At 51.8% G+C, this 13233-nt stretch overlaps 2 protein-coding genes across 4 annotated transcripts in view; both read left to right on the forward strand.

Moving 5' to 3' along the window:
- TYK2 (tyrosine kinase 2) overlaps window positions 1-4471 on the forward strand; it is an 18436-nt gene extending 13965 nt beyond the window's left edge. For 2 of the 3 annotated variants that reach the window (XM_015598386.2, XM_025040199.1), the window contains exons 19-25: window positions 328-425; window positions 692-884; window positions 1212-1330; window positions 1732-1904; window positions 2119-2236; window positions 3059-3169; window positions 3258-4471. In XM_015598386.2, coding sequence (XP_015453872.1) covers window positions 328-425; window positions 692-884; window positions 1212-1330; window positions 1732-1904; window positions 2119-2236; window positions 3059-3169; window positions 3258-3392 — 947 coding nt within the window. In that variant the 3' untranslated portion in view covers window positions 3393-4471. The remainder of the gene's footprint in view (window positions 1-327; window positions 426-691; window positions 885-1211; window positions 1331-1731; window positions 1905-2118; window positions 2237-3058; window positions 3170-3257) is intronic. The other variant, XM_025040200.1, reaches the window with a different exon arrangement.
- Window positions 4472-7735: 3264 nt separating this feature from the next.
- Window positions 7736-13156, forward strand: ICAM3 (intercellular adhesion molecule 3). The gene is made up of 7 exons (XM_006905888.3): window positions 7736-7993; window positions 8579-8845; window positions 11005-11310; window positions 11642-11926; window positions 12241-12516; window positions 12628-12876; window positions 12963-13156. The coding sequence occupies exons 1-7, from the start codon at window positions 7912-7914 to the stop codon at window positions 13154-13156; spliced, it is 1659 nt and encodes a 552-aa protein (XP_006905950.1). The 5' UTR covers window positions 7736-7911.
- The last annotated feature ends 77 nt before the right edge of the window (window positions 13157-13233 follow it).

A 13233-nucleotide genomic window follows, 5' to 3' on the forward strand; every position in this document is an offset into this window, starting at 1 on the left:
GGTCTCTACAGTGGTTCAAGGTGTGTGCCGGATTCTAATTCACTCCGTGGGGGAATGCCCCAAGTTCTTATGTTTTGCCTGGGGATAGCCACACTTATTTGGATAATTTTTTGTTGTTTTCTCTTGGTGAAAATTTTGTGCCCCTGACCCAGTCTCAGAACTTCCCAGGTATCGATTTGATGCAGCCAACTCTGCACTTCGGACCAGTTTTGCAAAAAAAGTTTCTTTACTTCTGGGTAGATACTCGGGGAAGCCATCACCTACTTCCTGTGTGGGTCTGCTAGGTAAAGGGCCGGGGTCCAGCTTCATCTACTGTGGCTCTTCCAGATCTTGTTGATGGCTTGGCTGTGACTCCAGACTGTCAGGCGTCAGACCCCACTGTTTTCCACAAGCGCTATTTGAAAAAGATCCGGGATCTGGGCGAGGTGAGGGCGGGGCCAGGGGCGGGACCTAGCTGTTAGAATGCCTGCCTGGTGGGGGAAGAGTTCCAGTCTTAAGGAAAATCCTGCGTAAGGGTGTGTGTTGGGGGGGGTGGGGCCTGGCCCAGAAGACCCTCAGCTTTAAGGGAGGCCTAGGACCCAAGGAGACCCAGCAACACCGAGTAGATGGGGTCTAGGATTTTCCACACAGACCAGTCTGGAGGTGCCCGGGGAGTCGGGGGTGGGGCCGACCATTACGCGTTCTTCGCCAGGGTCACTTTGGCAAGGTCAGCCTGTACTGCTACGACCCGACCAATGACAGCACTGGCGAGATGGTGGCCGTGAAGGCCCTTAAGGCGGGCTGCGGCCCCCAGCTCAGCACCGGCTGGAGGCGGGAGATCGACATCCTGCGCACGCTCTCTCACGAGAACATCGTCAAATACAAGGGGTGCTGCGAGGACCAAGGTGGGCGGGGCCGGAGGGGATAACGAGCGGCGACGGGGCGGGGCTAGAGCTTGGGGCAGGGCCTGGCCAATTAGACTCTCTCGATCCCAGGCTGGAGGACGCAGTTTGTTGGGCACCGAGGTGCACGTGGTCGGGCTGCCTCCTTTCTATCTAGGGGGGCGTTCTGCTAGGGCCAAAGTGGGCGGGAGCCACTGCCAGCTCAGGGTGGGTCCATCCCACCCGAGGACTGGGCCTAGTGTGAGCGAGTCTTGGCCTTCCCCACCTTGGGGCGGGGGACAGCAGGGTTCAGGGTGGGCGATCCCTGGCCCCTGCCTCTGTCTCCGTCAGGCGAGAAATCAGTGCAGCTCGTCATGGAGTACGTGCCCCTGGGCAGCCTCCGAGACTACCTGCCCCGGCACAGCGTTGGCCTGGCCCAGCTGCTGCTGTTTGCTCAGCAGATCTGCGAGGTGGGGCTGCCCGCCTCTGCTCGCAGAACCTGCATCCTACTCTGGCCTGAGTGTCCCATTCCTTTGCTTGCCCGACCCCGCCCCTAGGCCGACTTTCCAACAGACTTGTCCATTCAGCGATTACTTGGCCACACCCGCGCCAGCCGGGCCCCCAGCTACTTAGTTTTCACTCGCAGAGACTCCCTTCCCTCGCTTGGCCACGCCCCGCAGCCCGGTCCCTCCCAATTTGCCCCGCTCCTGCCCAGAGTCCCTTGGGTGGCCCCAGCCCTTTTCCCTTTTGCTCCATTCTCCCCGTCAATTTGCCTGCTCTCGCGCCCCGTCTCGGCAAGCCTGGCCTGACTGCTCCCCAGCCATCCTGGTCACGGCTCCTCAGACCTGGCCCTGCCCGCCCCCCAACCCAGGGCATGGCCTACCTGCACACGCAGCACTACATCCACCGAGACCTGGCTGCGCGCAACGTGCTGCTGGACAACAATAGGCTGGTCAAGATTGGCGATTTCGGCCTAGCCAAAGCTGTGCCTGAAGGCCACGAGTACTACCGCGTGCGAGAGGATGGGGACAGTCCTGTGTTCTGGTGACTAGGAAGACCCAGACGATAGGGGTGGGCAGGGTCATTTGGAGCATACAGGGGTGGAGGAGGTGGACGCTGGGGCCTCAGGTGACAGGGCTTGGTTCTAGTGAAACTGCCCCCTCCAAGGGTGGGGCCCTAACGGGCTAGAGGGCTCCCTAGCCCCAGATAAGGACTTCAGCCTGTTCTGGCCCAAGGCCTGACTGCCCCCTCCCTTCAGGTATGCCCCAGAGTGCTTGAAGGAGTGTAAGTTCTACTATGCATCCGACGTCTGGTCCTTTGGGGTCACCATGTATGAACTGCTGACCTACTGTGACTCCAGCCAAAGCCCCCCTTCGGTGAGAGCCAAGCCTCTACCCCCACCCCATACTGGAGGAGTTAGAAAGGCATGCATTCAATTCCCAGCTTAGCAAGTGCTTAATCCACCTGAGCCTCACAGTCTCTGTAAAATGGGCCACTGAAAATTCCAGGGGCTTTGTGGCAGAAACTCCACTCAAATAGGAACAGCTTATTCCGCTATTTGCAAACTCCAGCGTATAGTTGGTACACGGCTTGATCTAGACTCTCAGGAGTCATCGTGAATCCTATTTTCTCCGTCCCTCAGCTCTGCTGTTCTCTATGGTAGCATCTCTCAGGCAGGCCATCTCTCTGTTGCTGCAACAGTGCCCCCCTCCCAGCCCTCCAGGAACCCATTCTCCCCAGCTGAAGGGAACAAGTGTCCTCTTTCCAGGTGAATTCTCAAGGCCCTAATGGTCCCAGCTTGGCTCGTGTCCTCCAGGGAGCCAACCACTGTGCAGCCACGAGCCACACTATTGGCTGGGCCAAGGCTTTATTCCCAAAGCCAAGCAGAGCACCTTTGTAGGAGGAAAAAAAAAATCTGGGGCAAGCGAAACAAGTTGCTGGGAGGCTTAATAACAACAGCAAACACCTGATTCAGACTTTGTGCATGTTTCTTTCACAATCACCCCAAGTGTTAGAAGTTATTACTTCATTTCACAGATGAGAAAACAGGGCTAAAGAGATGAAGTCTTAAGCCCAAAGTTAGGCAACTGAGAAGTGATAGAGGTGAAATGCTCCATTCTCTGCAGTCCTGCTTCAGGCTCCTGACTTCCACCTAGACAACGCTGACTCTTGAAGAGCTTGTCTTGTGTCTTCTCTAGAAATTTATCGAGCTTATAGGCTTCACCCAGGGGCAGATGACAGTACTGAGGCTCACAGAGCTGCTGGAGCGAGGAGAGAGGCTGCCGCGGCCAGAGAAATGTCCCTGTGAGGTGAGACACTCCCCCACTCCTTTCTCCTGCTTCCACCACTGGACTGTGGACAGAACAGCGACCGCAGCTCCACATTTTCCTCCCGCAGATCTATCTCCTCATGAAGAAGTGCTGGAAGGCAGAGGCCTCATTCCGCCCAACCTTCCAGAACCTCATACCCATCCTGAAAACAGCCCACGAGAAATACCAGGGCCAGGCCCCCTCGGTGTTCAGTGTCTGCTGAAGCTCGCCAGTGGCTCTGCCTTGGGGGATGGGAGCAGGCAGTTCCCACAGAGAGGGCCTCCCACTCCCTCTCCAGCAGGGGGAAGTTGGCCTCACCCACTCCCTGTGCCTTAACCTGTCTTGGGATGCCACCTCTGCGACCTGATTTTCCTTGTCTTCATCCATCTGGTCTGCTATAACAATACCACAGAGGGTGGTTTGTAAACAACAGTCATTTATTTCTCACAGTTCTGGAGGCTGGAAAGTCCAAGATCAAGGTGTCGGCATGGTCGCATTTGGGTGAAGGCCCTCTTCCTCATTCATAGCCTGTGCTTTCTCGCTGTGTCCTCAAGGTGATGAGGGATCTTTTTGGAGCCTCTTTTTTGAGGGCACTTATCCCATTCATGAGAGACCTAGCACCTCCCAAAGGCCCACCTCCTAATACCATCACATCTGGCATTTGGATTTCAATATAGGAATTTTGAGGGGACAAATATTCAAACCATAGCCTCTTCCATGGTCATGAGCCTGACACAGGGCCTTGAGGGACCCAGGACAAGCAGAGAGCTAATTAGGCCCTTGAATACAATCTTTATGCCTTCCCTCAGCTCCTGCCCATAGAGCCCACCATCTCTCCACTAAGCTGGTAATAAACTCCCATTTCCTCTGCTGGAGTCTGTGGTCCTCGAGCCCTTCAGCAAGTGTCTGCTGTCCTCGTGTCTGCAGCTAGAGCAAGACACTCACTGCAGAAGAAGCCAGGTTCAACTATTCAACCTTTGCTCACCTCTAAATCACTAGCTAGCAGTTAGATCAGTGCCAGGAATACACAAGATGCTCGATAACAACTTAAATATACCAACAAAAGATTTGGGGGAAGGTGCACGCCATGTAGCTAAGACTCGACCAGTTTCACCCTTTCCTCCATGTGCAGCCTCGAGCAAGTGACTTTCCCTCTCCGTGCCTCATTTCTCAACTATGAGCTGGGGACGGTCATACTTGCTACCTCAGAGGACCAACATAAAGAGCTGTGAGGTTGAGTATGTCAAATGCTTAGCAGAGAGACTTGCAAAAAAGTGCTTAATAAACATTTGATCTTGTTAATCTGGTGTTTGCCAAAGTGTTTCTACTTAATAGGTGTACCTGAGATGGGTTACGTGTCAGCTGCATTGTGAAAGGCAGTTAATTTGCTTTCCCGCAGGACATCTCAAGACCTTGTGCATTGAAGCTCTCCTGAACAGACAAGTCCACACTATCTAGTGGCATTTGCTTTTTGTAACAGTTTTCAAAATTAAATATTCTTTATAGTTATAAATCTTTTTTTGATAGGTAATATCGATATAGGCAGGGAAATGTTTTCCTCCTCTATCCATCAACCACCACTGTCACCTCCCTGGAAGCAACTAATGTCATCTGGTTTCCTGTTTTTGCTTCCAGAGACATTTTAACCAGATACAAGGAAATCTGCACACATATTACGCTTTCTCATCTTTTGCAAGAATAGTAGCACGTGCAACTAACTATATGGAGCTATAGTCTGTATCCTTGCTATTTTTTTTTTTCCACATTATAGGTCTTGGAGATGGTCCCTTATATCTGGGCAGACAACATTTCCTTGTTCTATTTGCTGGTTATGTTATAGTCCATCATTGAGATGTTACCAGCATTTGTTCCCTGCTGGAGTTAACGTCATTTCTAATCCTTTGCCGTGCCCAAGATGCTACTGCAGTGACTAACCGTGTGTGCACATCGTTTCACCCATGTTCAAGGGGATCTGTAGGACAGATGCCCAGCTGCTTGCAGGATCTAGCCTGGCAATTGAGAAAGATGTTGCCATGAGGATATGTTTTGGTATTCAAAAGGGCATATCTCTGCTCTTTTTAAAAAAAAAAATTATCTTGGCTTATTCTTGCACAGTTCCTTTAAAAAATTTTTTTATTATGAACAATTTAAAGCATATGCAAAAAAAGGGAGACTAATGTGATGAACTTTTTACTTAACCAACAGCCAGCACCATTTCCAACACCCATGGCCAGTCACGTTTCAACTCTACCCCTGCCACTGGATCATTCTGAAGCAAATCCCAGATATCATATCATTTTATACGTAAAAACTTCCATATGTACCTCAAAAAGATGTAACCATGAACAATAACTACAACATTATTTATTATCACACCTGAAAAGTTCAACAATAATTCCTTAATATCACTATGTAGCCTGTGATTTCCCCAAATGTCCCTTAAATATCTCGATAAACATTTTGTTTATCCAGTCATCTGTTGATGGGCACTTGGGTTGTTTCTACCTTTTGGCTAGTGTGAATAATGCTGCCGTGAACATTGGTATGCAGATATCTGTTTGAGTCCCTGCTTTCACTTCTCTGAGGAGATGAATTGCTGGATAATTCTATGTTTAACATTTTTAGGAACAAACAAAGTTTTCTATTTGTACCAGCAAAATAAGAGGGTTCCGGTTGCTCCACATCCTCACCAACACTTGCTATTTTCCGGTTTATTGTGCCTTTTGTTGGTAGCCATCCTAACAGGTGTGAAGTGCTATCTCATTGTGGTTTTGATTTGCATTTTCCTAATGGCTAGTGTGATATTGAGCAACTTTTCATGTATTTATTGGCCATTCGTATAACTTCTTTGGCAAAATGTCTATTTAATTCTGTCAGCTGAAAAATAATATCGACTAGGTGTTTCATCACCAGAAAGGACTTATTGGGGAAAAAGAAAAAGTTGCAACCCATTGCATGCAGACATGGCAAGCCATGTGCACACTCTGGCCTGTGTGCCAAGATGGAGGGGTATTTATGTAAGAGAAAAGGAAGTTAAGGGAAGAGGAAGTTAGAACCGTCAAGCTTTATATTATAAACATAGCATTCTTCCCTCCGGGTTTTTGCATGTAGGGTTCTTGGGATCACACAGAGTGCGAGAACTTCCATAAGCCCCAGCTTCCCCCATATACCCTCCTGACTGATTACGTTTGCTTAAAATTTCAGTTCGTTTTTATCAAGTCCTTTGGTCACTTTTAATTTTTTGTTGTTGTTTTAGCCGAGTTATTGAGTTGTAGGAATTCTTTATAATCCCTCATCAGATGTATTATTTACAAATACTTTTGATCTGAGTTTTAGTTGCCATCTCAGCACCATGTGGGAAATGCATGGGGGTCAAGGCAGCAGAGAAGACCCCTGATTGGAGGGGAAGGTGGTCCAGGTAGGAGGAGGGCGCGTGGCCTTGGATGGGACGTGGATGAATGCTGGGTGCTTTCGGGGCCCTCAACATGGTCCCTCTCTGGAGCTCAGATCAGAGGAACAGGAGGTGAACTGGAGGCCCAAGGGATGGAGCCGATAGAGATGGGAGTGGCCACCTGAACCCCCAGTCCCTTCTCCTGAGATGAAGAGATCAGCTGCCTGGAGGGAAGGGCAAGGGGAAATGAGGACAAGGGTAAGGGCTAGTTACAAGTAGCATTCTTTTTATTTTTTTAATTAATTAAATTTGGGGGGGGGTAAAATTTGTTAACAAAATCGTTTCAGGTGTACAACTTAACAATGCAATATACACATATATTGCATTGTGTGTTCCCCTCCCATAATTAGATTTCTTTCTGTCACCACATATTTGACCCCTTTTACCCCATCTACCTCCCACATCCCTCCTCCACCCCTACCCTCTGGTAACCACCAGTCTATTGTCACAAGTAGCATTCTTGACAGACAGCTCAGGATTCAGCTGTCCCCCAAACACCCCAGCACTGTGCACAGAGAATGGGAGGGATCTCCCAAGATCTTCAAAGGTGGTGAGACCCCGCCCCCCCAGATCTTTAAATGTAAAGACCCCGCCCCCCCAGATCTTTAAATGTAAAGGAGCCATTCTGGCAGCCAACACAGAGCCTGGCACAGGTGCCCAATAAATGTGGGCTCTGTTCATATTCATGGCTCCACTCATCTTATGGGTTCCCTATTTATCCCCTCCAAATATTTGTCCTCTAAGAATGTTGAGGTCTCGCACTAACCCCTTGAGGCCCTGCCTAGAAGTCCCCCATTGTCCTCTTGAAATATTGCCTTGAAATCCCACCTTATCATTTCAAGGACGGTGTCTGGAGGCCCCCTCATTAGCTTCTTTAGGAACAGAACACCCCCTTCACCTAGGTTCAATGGGAAGGAGGTGTCTCAACCCCTTCCCGCCTACCCCCTCCTCCTGGTTCCTCAGTAATGAGAACAAAGAAAGATGATTGTGTTAGCATTTCCTGTGGGTTCATTTGGGGGCCAGCAGTATAACTGAGGTCCACCCTCTTGGACATTCACCAGTGCCCTCCATCTCATTGAGCCCCACCTGGATCCCCTACTCTGGACCTTCTGGGCCACAGAGTATCCCCTCTGCCCCTCCCCAGGCCTGGGCAAGGTGCAGCCCTGGATGTCTGCAATCTTAACTGCTGTGGCTGTGCTTCCGTTCCATCCCCTGGGCGGTCCCTCCTCCTACTCACTGCCTTGCCCAGTGCCACATTAAGGCACTTTCCTCCACAGGCTGGCTGGCCACCATGGTGCCCTTGAAGCCACTGCCTGGGGCCTGCCAGACTCCACTCATCTCCCTGCTTCTGGTCTGCTGTCTGCTGCCCCTAGGTGAGACCAGTCAAGGTGGGGAGGGCTGGAGTTGGGGGCACTAGTAGGAGGTAGGGGAACGGAGAAATCAAAGATCCCCACATCCTGCTGCTGTGGTTCTTTGCAAACACTGTTTTAAACTCAGATCTGACAGGGAGTTCACCAGTGTCCTGGAAAGTTGAGATTCCTTCACTCAGCCTTCTGGGCTCCCTAAGGCCCTGTCCCTGCATGTGATTTGTCCCACCCACACCCCCAACTCTCTGTCCCATCTATACCCTTGACTTCTGCCTACTCTCTTCCCTCTGCCAGAATCATTCTTCCCTTTCACTTGGCTAACCCTACTTACCCTTCAAATCTGGCCATAGTGGTCTGCTCCAGGAAGCTTCCCCGACTCACTTCCTCCTATAGGCTCCTATGGTCTCCCCTGGCCTCCCTCCAAGCTCTTTCCCACCCCTGATCTAGCATGTTTTCCCCGCTGGACTGAGAGCACTATGAAGACAGAGACCATTATGTCTCAGGCCAAGGAATTGATGGATGGTAGGGCCTGAAGGTGGGTAGGCTGGAGGGCACTGGATCAATAAGCAGAACTTCCCTCTGTTCCCCCAGGTGCCCAGAGACAGGAGTTCTCACTGCAGGTGGAGCCCCAGGACATGGTGGTGTCTGCTGGAGGGTCCCTCTTGGTAAACTGCAGTACAGACTGCCCCCATCCTAAATCCATCACCCTGGAGACCTACCTGTTCAAGGAGACAGTGGGCAGTGGCCTGGGCTGGGAAGCCTTCCAGCTCAACAATGTGACTGGTGACAGCAAGGTCCTCTGTTCTGTCTTCTGCAATGGCTCCCAGATAACAGGCTCTTCCAACATCACAGTATACCGTGAGTGGGTGTGCCTGGAGGTCGGGCCTGCCTCGGGCAGTGGTGGGGATGGACGGCCAGTGGCACAAGGGTGGGCCTTGAGTTTGCAGTGTGAGTGCTTGTGTATGTAAGAGAGACGGACAGAGACACAGACAGATGTGCATCTCAACCATATGCCAGGGCAGTAGTGTGAAATCAATTTATTTGTGTCACAGCAAACATTTAAAAAATGGTAGCTCATGTCTTTCATTTATTATTACTTGTATTTTATGGCAGGTAATAATAATTAATGGGGTTCCAAAATCAAAAAGTATAAAAAGGTATGTCAAATCTCCATTTACCTAGTGCTGCTGCCTGCGGCCAATGTTTTAAGTGTTGATACCCACATAGGTGCTCATTTAATCCTTGCAAAAGCTCCAAGGCAGCAGTTTGGGTGGGGTGTATGGAGGGTTCATGGGGATGCACTTATAGGCCTCATTTCACAGCTGAGGAAACTGAGGCTCAGTGGGGTGGAGTCGCTTGCCAGGGTTCACAGCCCATGAGCAGAAAGGCTGGCAGTCCAGCCCCCTAGGCCCTGTTCTTAACATGTGACATCTTCTTCCCCAGCCCATTTATTCCCCTGGTACTGGTTTCTTGTGGATCCTTCCAAAAGTTTTTCTGCATTTAGACAATACGACAGGCTAGACAGTAACAGAAAACATCACTCCTGGTGCCTACCATTTTGTGAAGCCTTTATAGATAGGCATAGTGTACGTGTGCAACTGTGTGTATGCTCCTGTGTGGGTACCAGTGTCTATACACATCTACTTGTGTACCTACATGTGTGTCTGTGAGGTTATGTATGTCATTATGTGTCAGTGTGAGTATACATGTATGTTGTGTTAGTGTGTGCCCGTGTCTGTATGTCTCCCCCCTTGTGTATCTCCATAGGTGATGACGATGTGTTGGTATCCAGACCTATGTGTGTGTGAGCATATATGGTTGTGTCAGTATGTGTTGATGTATACGTGTCTTTGTGTATATTTCTGTGTAATATGTGCACTTATGTGTGTGTCCCTGTTCTGTGTCTGTGAGGTGCCTCCCTATGTCAAGTGATGTGCGGGAGCCTATTGGTCCTGGCTCATGAGATCTGACTGTACTCATCTCTTCCCAACTGTCTCACATTGGGCAGCTTGTAATCAGCCATCGTGGGAGTATTTACACTACAGAAATTGGCAAATGCTCCCTGTTGGGGCTTCTCCACCCCTTCTCTGAGAGCCCAAGCATTACCAGCATTTGCCAGCATACCACTATCCCTGACCAGCGGTGCCCGAGGTTAAGATAGAGGCATCCTTGTTAAATATTCTAAACTGTAAATAGTAAGATATTATTTTTCATAGTATCCAGTCTGTGGGCCTCTGTGTGACAGCTTCAGATCCAGGCTTGAGTTTCCAAGTGCGAGTGGTGCCCATGAGGTCAAGGTCCATGTGCCTGAGTGGCACTGCAGCTAGCTGGGAGAGGACCCAGCCTGGGGCTGTCAAGTCTCCCATGACTGTGCCAGAGCACCCTGAGAGGCTGCCGCAAACTCTGGGAGAGGCCAAGGCCAGAGTTCAGGCCAGAAGCTGGGAGGAGGGCCAGGGGAGTCCCTAGATGTGACATCAAAGAGGCAGGTAGACACACAAGTCTGGGGTTTATGGGGCCCACATTCTAACCCGGGTTCTGTGGCTTCCTGGCTGTGCGTCCCTTGGGCAGATCACCTCTCTGGACCTCAGTTTCTCCATCCACGAAAGGGAATCATAGAGAAAATTTTACTCAGTTGCTACATGAATGAAGGTGGATGACTGAATGACACCTGAAAAGTCTAAGGAAAGCTCTAAATAAATAAGAACTTTTATAATTACTATTAATATCATAAGAGGTCATAAATGTGAGTGTCCTTCCTTTTCTCTTAACCGTGAGATCCTTGGCAGCGGCAGATTTTTTTTTTTTTTTCAGTACCTGGCAAGGTGTCCGACAAAACAGGAAATAATCATGATGCTAATAACAATAGCAAACACTTTCACTGGCCCATGTTTAAGCTCTCCAGGATAATTCAGCTCACAGTTCTGCAGTGGGCCACTCTCCGCCTCTCTCCACTCCAAGGAGTGGGGGCTGCAGGTCTAGCTGTTAAGTTCTGTTCTCCCCTCCCTCCCCCCCACCAGGGTTTCCGAAGCGTGTGGAGCTGGCACCCCTGCCACCCTGGCAGCCCGTGGGTGAAAACCTCACCCTGCGCTGCCAGGTGGAGGGAGGGGCACCCCAGGCCCACCTCTCCGCGGTGCTGCTCCGCGGGGAGGAGGAGCTAAGTCGGCAGCTGGCCGTGGGGGAGTCTACTGAGGTCATGGCCACAGTGCTAGCACGCAGAGACGATCACGGTGCCAATTTCTCTTGCCGCTGGGAACTGGACCTGCGGCCCCAAGGGCTGGGGCTGTTCCAGAACAGCTCGGCCCCCAGGCAGCTCCGAACCTTCGGTGAGGGAAGAACTGTGGACGGTGTTGGGTGAGGAGCTGAGCCAAAGGAGTGCCCTGGCAGCAGGGCTCCTGAGAATGGGTGGCCTGGACCTCAAGGGCTTGTGGGAAGGCACGCCCTTGGCCACTGGGCGGGGTGGCCTCAAATGGGAGATCCCCGCCATGAAGACTTTGGAGAATTAAGTGCGGGCTTGTTGTGGGAAGGGGGTGATCCAGGCCAAAAGGTATCCCGGGAAAGGGGGACCCTGGTTCGGGGTGGGTATGAGTGTATCACAGGAAAAGGCGTGTCCACGTCTGTGTGAGACCTCCAGCTCACGCCCACTCTTCTCCCCAGTCTTGCCTGTAACGCCCCCGCGCCTCATTGTCCCTCGGTTCTTGGAGGTGGGAACATCCAGGCCTGTAGACTGCACCCTGGATGGGCTGTTTCCGGCCTCAGAGGCCCACGTCCAACTGGCGCTGGGGGACCAGATGCTGAATTCCTCCGTCTCGAGCCAAGGGGACACGCTCACCGCCACCGCCACCGCGACAGCGAGCACAGAGGAGGGCGCCTGGGAGATTGTCTGCAACGTCACCCTGGGGGGAGAGAGCCGGGAAATCCGAGAGAACTTGACAATTTATAGTAAGAACAGGCGGGGCTTAAAACAGCTGTAGAGAAGAGGGTGGGGCTTCATTAGCCGCAGAGGCGCGGCACACGGGAAGCAGGAAAGGCGGGGCCTGGGACGCCAGAGTGGGAGGATTCGCAGCGTGGGCGAGGCCTAAGTAACCCGTAAAGTATAACCTGAGTGCCCCAAGTTGGGCGGGGCCGCAAAGTACACAAAAGACACTGCCCGGATACCCCTAGACCGAGTATTCTGAAAGATGCGGATGGAGGGCGGGGCTTGACCGAAGTGGGCGGCATGGTCAGCAAACTCCCGGGCAATGCCCCTCCTTTAGGCTTCTGGGGGCCCATCATGAACCTGAGCGGACCCATCATGAACCTGAGCGAGCCCACCGTCCCTGAGGGGACCACAGTGAATGTGACCTGCGCAGCCGGACCCCGAGTCCAGGTCACGCTGGACGGAGTTCCGGCCAAGGGCCCGGGTCAGCTCGTCCAGTTTCAGTTAAACGCCACGGAGAAGGACGACAGGCGCAGTTTTTTCTGCAAAGCCACCCTCGAGGTGGATGGGATGATCTTGCACAGGAATAGGAGCGTCCAGCTGCGTGTCTTGTGTGAGTAGATCACTCTGACCTTTAATCTCTTGCTTCCCTGGTTTGGAAAGAACTGATTATCCCTTACCCCTTTGTGCCTCGGGTGTGTCTGATCATTTGGTGGTCCCACAGACGGTCCCAAGATTGACCCGGCCAGATGTCCTCAGCACTTGATGTGGAAAGAAAGAAGGATCCATGTCCTGCAGTGCCAGGCGCAGGGCAACCCGGACCCCCAGCTACTGTGTTTGCAGGAAAGCTCCGGGGTCCAGGTGTCTGTCGGGATCCCATTCCGCGTCACATTAAACTACAGTGGTACCTACTTCTGCCGAGCGACCAGCTCACAGGGCACACAGACACTGACCGTGGTGATGAACGTTCAGGGTGAGCCAAGTCAGGGCCGCCGGGATAAACGGGCATGCCCAGGAGGGGCCGAGGTGCGAGTTTTTACTTCTCGCTTCTCTACACAGTTCGGAAACCTCTCTCCGTCACCATCGCCATGGTGGTGTTAACAATCCTCGGCTTCGCGATCGTCACCGCAGCCTTCCTGTACGTCTTTTGGGTGCAGAAGCAAAGTGCCATCTACCATGTGAATCGGGGGAGCACCTGGTTGCCCCTGACGTCTAAACAGCCCGACGAGGCGCTGGGGGAGGAACCATCCTGAGCCTCGAGCAACCGGGGTACTACGTCAAAGACAGGGGTTTGGCTGTATCCCCAGGTTCTGCAACAATAAATCCCTCA

This window comes from Pteropus alecto, unplaced genomic scaffold (assembly GCF_000325575.1).
Source record: "Pteropus alecto unplaced genomic scaffold, ASM32557v1 scaffold761, whole genome shotgun sequence".
NCBI classification, from domain to species: Eukaryota; Metazoa; Chordata; class Mammalia; order Chiroptera; family Pteropodidae; genus Pteropus; species Pteropus alecto.

Coding starts and splice junctions, on each gene's coding strand:
- ICAM3 (XM_006905888.3), top strand. CDS start 7,912: ATGGTGCCCTTGAAGCCACTGCCTGGGGCCTGCCAGACTCCACTCATC. Junction 7,994..8,578: donor CTGCTGTCTGCTGCCCCTAG/GTGAGACCAGTC, acceptor CTGTTCCCCCAG/GTGCCCAGAGACAGGAGTTC. Junction 11,311..11,641: donor CAGGCAGCTCCGAACCTTCG/GTGAGGGAAGAA, acceptor TCTTCTCCCCAG/TCTTGCCTGTAACGCCCCCG.